Here is a 10,695-nt window from a genome sequence, read left to right as displayed (position 1 = left end):
GAACAGCCAAAAAGAGGGGGACGGATGACTGTGACTATCATGAAAGGGACCCTGCACTTCTGAATTTGTCACTACACTACTGGTGTTGATGTATACATGTGGATTATAGTAGCAACCTTGATATAGATGCCCTCCTGGCTGAGATCAGACAGGTCCCTGTGACAGACAGGGCTGGAATCCTCCTTCCTGTGCCTCCATCCAGTCAGAGTTAATGGAATGCTGAGAGGGGAATTAAAAAAAAATACTGTTTCTGTCAGTTAGAGGGAGAGGGTTGGAAAAGGTGGAGAGTTGAGAGGAGGGGATGATCTGGACTGACAATAAAAGTCTAGCCTAAGGCAAGGGTGAATAAGAGAGTTCAAGAAATGTTCACTCTTAGAAACAGATGTTATCTTTTGTGGCTGTGAGCCAGCTAGGAGTTCTGTTTTTGTAAAATGTTTTTAAAAAATAAAAGGTTTCTTCTTCTGAGTTACTCCACAGCCTGGATCATATTACTGGGGAAAGTGAAAGGGGGAAATTGGGACCTACCTGGTACTGGTCATGCAACCAAGGAGGCACTTGGACACACTTTAATACTTATTTTACTGTTCATTTTGACTATAACCTTATTTTTGTTTTACTATCACCAGCTAGCCTGGTTCTGGGTTTACAGAGGATGGGTGAGGTGGGGCAGGTGGGTCTAGTGAGGGGAAGAGAATAGGAAAGTGATGCCTAGTTCTGTTCATGAGGACCATTTGAGAGGCCTGTCTCAGTCCCCTCCATGTTGAATATCTGGCTTTTGACAAAGACTTTTCTTTTTAAAAAATCAGCAGACATTTAAAGTAAGCTTTTCTGTTTTTCTTTTTAATTTTTAATTGGTTTTACCTATCCCATCTCTTTCGTAACTTTATTTTATTGATTAAATTTATATCCCACTTTCCCAAAGGTCTATGCTGCTTTGAAATGCTGATGTTAAGCATGCATAAATGGTTGAAGTTATTTATCTATTTAATACATGTATAATTCCACCAATATATTTTATTGTATGTAGGATTGCACCCAGATACTGTCTGCTCCTGCAAATTGACAAAACACAGTATAAAAGAATCTGGATGAATGCGTATGTGCAAGGCCATCAAGTCTGGCAGTTTGCACTTTTGTATGCCTGCTGAGGAAAAACAGAAAAGCCTTAGCAGCTGGATCTAGTCTTCAGGATGCTCCTTCATGTCCTCTTCTGTTGCATATTCAATATGCATAGCTTTCTGACCTTGTACCACAGCTGTGGAGATTTCTTTCTTCTTCACCCCATTCTCCTATTGCTGTGGTAGTTTATTGAGGCCAAGAGCTAGCAACACAGTAGCCATGATTACTCCAGTCACACGTAAGTTATTATTTCTGCAACATTTGCAGCTGGTGACAAAGTTCAAGGAGAGCCAATCTCATGCCCGGTTTGTTCCATGCCACTAATCTTCAAAAATAACAGGAGAGATCACCTCTTACTCTTCCAAGTACAGATAACGCTGCCAATGGATATGGAAATCTGGAGAAAATCTGAATGGATTTGTTGGCCAACTCCTGTCCCAAATGATTCCATTAAGCTGCGGAAGAAGAAAAATACCATTGACATAAAAAGGTTAGAGCATGGTGCCAAAGGTGCTGGAAAGTATGTTATTTTTCCTGCAGAAGCATTATTGCTTATCAAATGTGTTTCTCTTGAATTGCCACCTCCACAGCAAGGTGATTGCCCTGCCAGGCAGGCAAATCCAGAAGAGATTTCTGGAGACATGTTGAATCTCAATCTGATGATTTCTGTGTGGTTGTTCAGATTCTGGTCAGGTTCTGCCACAGGTCATAATCAAGGCCAAGAGAAGAATATAGGAAACTCTACACTTGTGAGACAGATGCAAAACAACTGTCTCCTCCCTTACAGCAGTTTTTATGCCTTTAAAATGTTGCATGGCAAAGAGAAATTCAGTGTGGAAAAAGTGGCATCGATTGAATCTGAAACCCAGAAATGCAATGCTTAAAAGCATGGGATCACAGTCACCCTGGACATGATAACAGAAGAACCAGTGCAATTTCAAAGAGAACGTGTTGGATGGACACTGGGAGATGGTGGTCTAAATCCCGTTTCACTCAGGGTCTCACATGGCCTTGAGCCAGTCAATATCTTCAATTTCTTCATCATACCTGGAAATAAAAAGACATGGGATGGTGGGACACAGTTGAACATATGATGATCTATTTCACCTGAATAGCCTCACATGGATCTCTGCCTCCAGATCCAACATGGTTGTGGCTAGAATTGCTGGTGCAGCCTCAAATAATTTTTATTTTCAGATTTGGGGAGCTGCCACCCTGAAGATTCATTCTGGACTGGGCCCTTAAGCTGTCCATAGTAGTCCGTATGTGGTCCAAACTGAATCCACATTGGACCTCTTATGTAGTTCTGTTGCATCCTTGATGCCATGGATGAGGCACTATGCACTGTCTCTATGTGAGATAGGCCTTAGCTCAGTGGTAGGGCACATGCCTTGCCTGCAGAAGGTCATAGTTCAATACCAGGCATCTCAAGTTAGTTATAAAAGGATCCAAGTAACTGGTGATGAGGTAGACTTCTGCCGGTGGCCCTGGAGAGCTGCTGCTGCCACTCACAGTGGATGATATTGAGGAAGATGCAGAAAATAGCCTGACCTGGTATAAGGCTACAACTTCCTATATTCCTAGGTACGTGAGTAGTGCTGGTGGCAGATGTGGCTGGAGAAGCTTCACTCGAAGGACCAGGCTGCTGCTGTGCATGCGTGGTGTCCCAGAGTGGGGCAGGGGGCTGCCATAAGCCTTAAATCCTTTGCAGCTGATTAAGACCGGGGGGGATAACCATTCCTTTATAACAGTTTCAACTTTAAGTCATTGCTCCCGGTCTGTTGACCTTCCAGAATGAAATGTACGCACACATTTGATTTGACTCCTGTCTTAGAGTGCTCCTTTGGACAAATTTCACCCCCAGAGTTTGGGCTGCTGCCACTCTGGATCTTCTCTCAGGGGACCTTCGCTCCCACGTTCAAAGAGAGGGCCCGTTTGGGGGATGGACTGTCTCACAGTGTTTGCAGCTGTTCCCAAGACAAGCCGCCCCTTCAGGAGAGCTGATGTAGGAAAGAGCAGGCCCAAAGGCAGTGTGGAAACCAGCCACTGTTAACTCCATTCAGATTAGGATCCTTATGCAATGCAGCTATTTTCTTTGCAAATATCTCTGGGCTGTTTCTTCTACCGTCTGTCCTTGTGGGTGGCTTCCTTTGGGACAGTTTGTTCTTCATCCTCTTCCTCCCCCAAGCAAGCACTCTACCAGCCCAACTGGGAGAGATTGAATGACTTCACTGTGGCATCACTCCAGGGACAGAAGAGACTACACATACTTGCACTGCATACTCACTGATCCATCCAAGTTTTGTTCAATTGCACATTGTACTGAAGGGCTGATATTGGGTTAGATAAACTTGCCTCAGAGGGGATCACATTAGGAGCCTGCACAGGGAAGGTCCATAGCTCAGTGGTAGAGCATCTGACTTGCATGCAGAAGGTTCCCAACAACTCCAAACAGGGCTAGGAAAGAATCCTGTGTGAAATCCTGGAAAGCCACTGCCAGTCAGTGTAGACAATACTGTGCTAGGTGGAGCAGTGGTCTGACTCAGTAGAAGGCAGATTCCTGGGTTCCGTACTGGTGGCTCTTTGCCCCTTCAGTGGTTGCTTTGAAGCTACAGGCAGGCTTCACAATGTGCCACCTTGACCCCCAAAATTAAGCCTCTGACATGTTCAGGCATGGCATTTGCTCATCTTCTTGCCACTAGTTAAGATGGCCATGGGACTGGGGAAGGGCCTAGGCACGGGCTCGATGGGGAGGCCAGACTGATGCCTTAAGCGATGCAGTCTCTCCTGTCCCTCCTTTGCCCTCTGAAGCTTTGTGAGGGTTGCTACTCCATTCCCACTTCTATTAGCCCCTTTTCCCTTGGGAGGGGGAGATTGCTGGAGTCTTTTCCGAAGGGCCTGTCCAGGCCAGAGCCTGGAAAAGTTACTTTTTTGAACTACAACTCCAATCAGCCACAACCAACATGGCCACTGGATTGGGCTGATGGGAGTTGTAGTTCAAAAAAGTAACTTTTCCAAGCTCTGGTCCAGGCTGATGAGGGGGCTGTGCCCAGAGCTTGGAAAAGTTACTTTTTTGAACTACAATTCTCATCAGCCCAATCCAGTGGCCATGCTGGCTGGGGCTGATGGGAGCTGTAGTTTTAAAAAGTACATTTTCCAAGCTCTGGCCGTGCCCCACCCTGGCACTCCTCTGCTTCTGCCCCACTGTTCCTGCTTCTGATGCAGGAAAGTGGAGAAAGTAGGGAACAGAGAAGAACAAGAAATTGTGGGGAAATGGGGGCAGAAGGAAAGGAAGACATTGTTAGCAATGTCGTTATTTTTCAGGGAGGAAAAAAATTGGAACCGTAAAAGCAAAGGATAGAGGAAAAATAGAATCATAGAATAGTAGAGTTGGAGGGGCCCTATAAGGCCATCAAGTCCAACCCCCTGAACAATGCAGGAATCCAAATCAAAGCATTCCTGACAGATGGCTGTCCAGCTGCCTCTTGAATGCCTCCAGTGTCGGAGAGCCCACTACCTCTCTAGGTAATTGGTTCCATTGTTGTATGGCTCTAACTGTTAGGAAGTTTTTTCCTGATGTCCAGTCGAAATCTGGCTTCCTGCAACTTGAGCCCATTATTCTGTGTCCTGCACTCTGGGACGATCGAGAAGAAATCCCGGCCCTCCTCTATGTGACATCCTTTCATGTACTTGAAGAGTGCTATCATATCTCCCTTCAGTCTTCTCTTCTCCAGGCTAAACATGTCCAGTTCTTTCAGTCTCTCCTCATAGGACTTTGTTTCCAGTACCCTGATCATCTGTATTGCCCTCCTCTGAACTCGTTCCAGTTTAAATATAACTAACATGAAATGGATCCACCTGCCAGATTGACAGGATGCAATCAAACAGGCATCAACAAGCAGATCCCATCCGTATGTTGGACTAGGATTCCAGAGACCAGGATTCAAATCCCCAGCCAACCATGAAACTCACTAGGTGATCTTGGTCCAGTCACTGTCTCTCAGCTTAACCTAGATCAGCGGGTTGTTGTAAGGAAAAAATTGGAGGAGGAGAACCATGTACCCATCTTGACCTCCTTAGTGGAAAGGTGTTCTATAAGTGTAACAATTAATAACAACAACAATAAATAACTCCCCATCCAAGCCAAATGGTAATGTTGTCCATGTAATAGGGGAGTTGTGTGCTTTTGCATATATGGCAGATTTTATCTGTGTGTAGGGAGAGGGTCACTATGGTGAAAAGATCACGTGTAACCAGTGCACTCTTATTTCAGGAACCAAGGGGAGTATAGCTGAGAAGGATTGCCCTTGGATTCAGAGCTGGCAGAGCATAAAGTCTGAGTAAGAGGAGGAGATACCATGGACTGCAAAAAAGACAAATAATAGGGTGTTAGGACAAATTAAACCAGAACTATCATTAGAAGCTAAAATGATGAAACTGAGGTTATCATACTTTGGACACATCATGAGAAGACATGATTCACTAGAAAAGACAATAGCGCTGGGAAAAACAGAAGGGAGTAGAAAAAGAGGAAGGCCAAACAAGAGATGGGTCGATTCCATAAAGGAAGCCACAGACCTGAATTTACAAGATCTGAACAGGGTGGTTCACGACAGATGCTATTGGAGGTCGCTGATTCACAGAGTCGCCATAAGTCGTAGTCAACTTGACAGCACATAACAACAACAAAGGAGGAAGAGAAAGACAAGGGTGGTGGTTGTTCAGTGCCCTTCCCCAGCTTTAAGGATAGTGTTGAGCTCATATCCTGGTTGCAGGTTTCCGAAAGGCATTTGGTTGGCCACTGTGAAAACCGAATGTTGGACCAGGTGGGCTAGGTGGACTCTCCTTATGTTAGGTTGACTTAATCAGTCTGACCCAACCACATAAGAGCATAAAAAGAGGCTGCTGAATTAGGCCAGTGGCCCATCTAGTCCAGTATCTTGATCTCACAGTGGCCATCTAGATGCAGGACCTGAGTGCAAGAGCACTCTTCCCTCTTGTGGTTTCCAGCAACTGATATTCAGGATCATACTGTCTCTAACAGTGGAGGCAGTATGCTTCTGCATATCAGTTGCTGAATATCAGAACACAGCCATCAGGAACTGCAGCTACTGATAGCCTTATCTTCCATGAATTTGTCAAACCCTCTTTTAAAGCCATTCAAGTTGGTGGCCATCATTGCCTCCTAAAGGTGTGAATTCCACAGTTTACTACGCACTGCACGAAAAAGTACTTGTTTTTCTCTCTCCTAAATCTTCCAACATTTCAGCCCCGCTCCATTGTAGTTTTTCAGTCTGGATTCCAGCTTTTCTGCTTTGGCCTGTGGGCAACACTAGGGGAAACATATTTTAGCGGAAAGAATGCATATAAAATTTGTACTTTAAGAAAGTGTGTACAATTTAAATGCTCCCTAAGAAACTGCAGCAGAATATCTTACAATTGCTAATTGATCAATATTGTGTTTTAATCAGATCCCATGATGTCATGCAAGAGTGTGCCAGGAAATGAATTTCAGACAAACATAAGAAACAAACAATTCAGCAATGCAGTAGAAAATCTAAGCATTATTTAATCCTAATTATGTCTGCTTTCTTTCCTCTCTAAAATTATCATTGTCTTAGCAGTTCAGAAGTGACCTGTAAGGTTATTTTCTCAATAACTACCTATGATAATATTACTGCAAATCCTAACACATCCTTGTTATATTAACTCATTCTCACATTTGCTATCCGTGCAATCATTTTATTTATAGACATCTTTTTTTCAGTTGTTCTTTTTTATGTCCCTTCCCCCAACCCCACTTTCTCAAGAATATCGCCGTAGATGGACTATAAAGGATCCAGATATTTGCTCAATTAATTAAGACAAAGAAATGCACTTTTTCTTCCTTTTTAAATTGCATTATATATTATACTGTCTCAAACCCAGCAGTCTGAGAATTCAAATAAACAAATAAATCAGTGAGGTTTGAACAGTTCAGTCTACCATCTTGATCAGCAGTGTAGTGGCAAATTCAGAAGTTCAGGGTCCCTTCACGATAGTCACAACCATGCTCCTCCCATCCTTTTGTTTTGTTTTGCTGCTGGTTTGAGAATGAAATCCTTATTAATGCCTTCTTCCACAACAACAGACATCCCTAGCAGCCAATCAGCATGAAAGAAGATAGTATTAGCTACTGAGAACTGTCTTCTCAGTGGCTGACTAACCTCCTTTCACTCTGCTTGGTTCCAATCAGCAGGAAAGAAGAAGGAAGCATGTTAGGTTCCTCTCAGTGGCTAATATCCTTCCCTTTTATGTTGATTATCTTGTAGGATACTGGAGACATAGGGACCTTGCTGGGATCCTGCTCCCCCAAAATAAAGGATCTAACACACACACACCGAGTTCCTGGACGACTACACCCCTGATTTTGATTTAAAATGCATTGAATTGTATCCACACATGACAAAAACCTGCTCCTTGATTTCAGGAGCCAACATGCAAAATTTGGTTATGATATCTTAAGAGGTGTCCAAATGAAGAGCAAACAAATCACTTTCCAAAATATATAGTAGATTATTTTTTTTATAAATTGTATTCAGATACAAACTAAAAACATATGCCTTACTTTATCATGAAACTTTTCAGTTTAGTATCTTACAAATAATGATCACTCTACAAAAATGATCTTGAATTGAATGACATTCCCAAAGTTGTACATAGTCTATTAGCTTAATCTAGGAATGGTATCAGTCTTTTTACATCACATGTCAAGTTTTGCACGTGCTCCAGCATAAGTGCATTCCATCCCACTTTAATGAACTTAGAACATTTTAATTGTATGCATTTTCTGCACATTTTTTATGGATTCTTCCCTTAAAACAGTGGTTCCCAAACTTTTTTCCCCCATGGACCACATGAAAATTGCTGTCAGGGTCTTGATGGACCATTTAATGATTTTTATGCCTGTTGCAGCAATTGTAATGTGATGTGGTAAATACGATTTTAACTATTTTTACTGCTTCTTTGGTTTCTTATATATTGTATTGTATTGTGTTACAGTTTGAATACCATAGAATTTAAACTGTAATACAACAAAACACAATATAAGAAATAAAATAAACAATAACGTTACAATTAAAAATCAAAGCCAACATTTAATAGAATAGATGTGCCATTTTCCATGGCAAATCCAGACATGCTGCAGGCAACCTGAGTGAAGCTCACAGACCACTGAGAACCTCCGCTCTAAAATGTGCATTTTTGTATGCTTCTCAGTGCATTTCTCCAAAATACATATTTTGCATGCATTTTCCCTATAATGTGTGTGCGCATGTGAGTGCTATTGACACTTGCAGTGAAGGTTGTTTTGGAGATAGTTAAGTGGTAGTTTTTTTAGAATGGAAAGAATTGACAGAGACAGACAGAGGCGAGGGTAATTTCCCATGTCTTGGATTGTCTTGGCAAAATCATACAAATTCTTCCAATATTGGAAGGGGAGGGCAAATTAGCCAAGCTTCATGGTAATTGCCCACCTCTATCTTGAGTTCTCATCAGTTTTTTTTTAAGTCTTTCATGGTGGGCTATAGAGGAGGTAGTTAGGCCAGAGGTATAAACTAAACACACACACACTCCTGTCCAGTGCATGGGTCATACATAATGAAATGCTGTGGACTATGGTCAATGTGCTTGAGAAGCACATGTTACCAAATTCTTCTAAGCTACACAGGAAGTGGATTGGACTGTGAAAGACCAACCCAAATTGTGTTTGCAGTTTGACAAATTTGTAGGGCAGTACAATATCTCAGAGAGGAGGTCAGGTCTCCTGCTCCCCTGGTGCATTCACTATAGCTGCCCAATTGTCCTGCTTTTTAAAGATTGATAGAAATGTCTGTTGGCTATAGGTACATTCTTAAACCACAAGGGGTTTTTGCCTATTACTGAATTTATCTGCTTTCTAATCCAGGCGGTAAAAAATAGGATTCTGTGGATTGACCATTTGCATGCTTTTTGAATTCAGTGGGATTTTCTCCAGTGCAATCATGCTTAGGTGAAACTGACCACGAGGAAGAGAAGAGTGAGGGAGGAAGGGGGAGGGGGAGCGAAGAAGTCAAGTGGGAGGGGATTGGAAGGGGAAGGGTGGAAGGGGGGGAGGGGGAGGGGGAGGGGAGGAGCAGGAAGGAGAGGATAGGAGAGAGGAAGAGGGAAGGGCAGGTTTGATCACTTGCATGCTTATTGAGTTCAGTGGGGTTTACACCAGTGCAAGCATTCTTAGGATAGATGAAACTGACCTGGGTGACAGGCAGGTAGGGGGGAGGAGGGGGAAGGGGAAGGAGAGGAAAGGGGAAGGAAGGGTAGTGGTAGAGAAGGAGGGGGAGGGAGGGGAGGAGATTGGGTGGGTGGGCACTGGGCAGAGGGAAAGCCCCTTTCCTCTCCAAAAGGAAAACATTGTTAACATCATTATTTTGGGGGGCTTCTCCCATGTTTTTTTCTACAGCAGACATATAGTATGTAATCTCCCACCCAAATTTAAACAAATGCTGTCCCCGGCCACATCCATACCACACTTTTATTACACTTTAGACAGTCCTGGATTCCCCCAAAGAATCCTGGGAAGTGTAATTTGTGAAGTGTGTTGAGAGTTGCTAGGAGAGGCTCTATTCCCCTCACAGAGCTACCATCCCCAGAAGAGAGGCTATTCAACCACTCTGACCACTGGAGCTCTCTCAGGGGAATAGGAGTCTCCTTTCAGCACTCTTTACAAACAACACTTCTCAGGATTCTTTGGGGGAAGCTAGGACTGTTTAAAGTGGAATAAATGTCTGACATGGCTGTGACCCCCTGATTACCCAAGCCAAGCAGCTATGAGTCTGACTTTTAGAACATTTACAGTAGGTTCTTACTGAACTTGCCTGCACTATCATAGACCCCAATGTTACATTTCTTAAATTAATTAAATATCAACCACGCATTTTTTAAAAGTTTAAAAACTGCAGAAAATGAAGGTCAGAGTATGGGGCAAGGTCAGCAACAGGATTACACGTACTCTGTAAAATGGCTGATTTTTAATTAATTTCAACGAATTATGAGACCACTGACAGAAAAAAGTCCAACAGGAGTCTGGATTTTTTTTCTTGTTTTGCACTTTAAACTCTAGATGCTCTCTGAATTTTTTCTATATCACCATGAAAACTAAGAGGGTTGTTAAACAAGTGTTTCTGAGTACAGGACTATAAGTTTTCTAAGGTTTTGTTTTGAAATGAGCTTATGGGAAGCAGCAGACTCTTGTGGCTGTATAATTAGTTTATACTTGAGCAGTTTAGCTTATCCTCTTAAAACTCAAATTAGCACTTGCTCTTTAGGCTAAAGACATTCAGAATAGGGGAGAGCAACCAAAGCTCTCCTATGATATGTTACCATCTGTGCAAAACACACCTCATAAGCAAGTGAAATTGCAGCTTAAATTTCATGCATGTGCATTTTACATACACCTATTCATCCCTCCGTGGTGCAGAGTGGTAAGCGGCGGTAACGCAGCCGAAGCTCTGCTCACAGCCAGAGTTCAATTCCAAGGAAGGAGGAAGTTGAATCTCCGGT

General features: G+C 42.9%; 1 protein-coding gene across 1 annotated transcript in view; it reads right to left on the bottom strand.

Moving 5' to 3' along the window:
- Positions 1–2,120: 2,120 nt before the first annotated feature.
- The window catches only part of LOC133377579 (solute carrier family 2, facilitated glucose transporter member 5-like), a 44,906-nt gene continuing 36,331 nt past the window's right edge, over positions 2,121–10,695 (bottom strand). Inside the window, exon 15 of the mRNA XM_061611902.1 lies at positions 2,121–2,166. Within this exon, the coding sequence (XP_061467886.1) occupies positions 2,121–2,166 (46 nt within the window). The remainder of the gene's footprint in view (positions 2,167–10,695) is intronic.

The sequence above is a fragment of the Rhineura floridana genome, chromosome 1 (assembly GCF_030035675.1).
Source record: "Rhineura floridana isolate rRhiFlo1 chromosome 1, rRhiFlo1.hap2, whole genome shotgun sequence".
In the NCBI taxonomy this organism is placed as follows: Eukaryota; Metazoa; Chordata; class Lepidosauria; order Squamata; family Rhineuridae; genus Rhineura; species Rhineura floridana.
The sequence above is the reverse complement of the archived record's forward strand: the minus strand, read 5'-3'. Positions and strand labels throughout refer to the sequence as shown.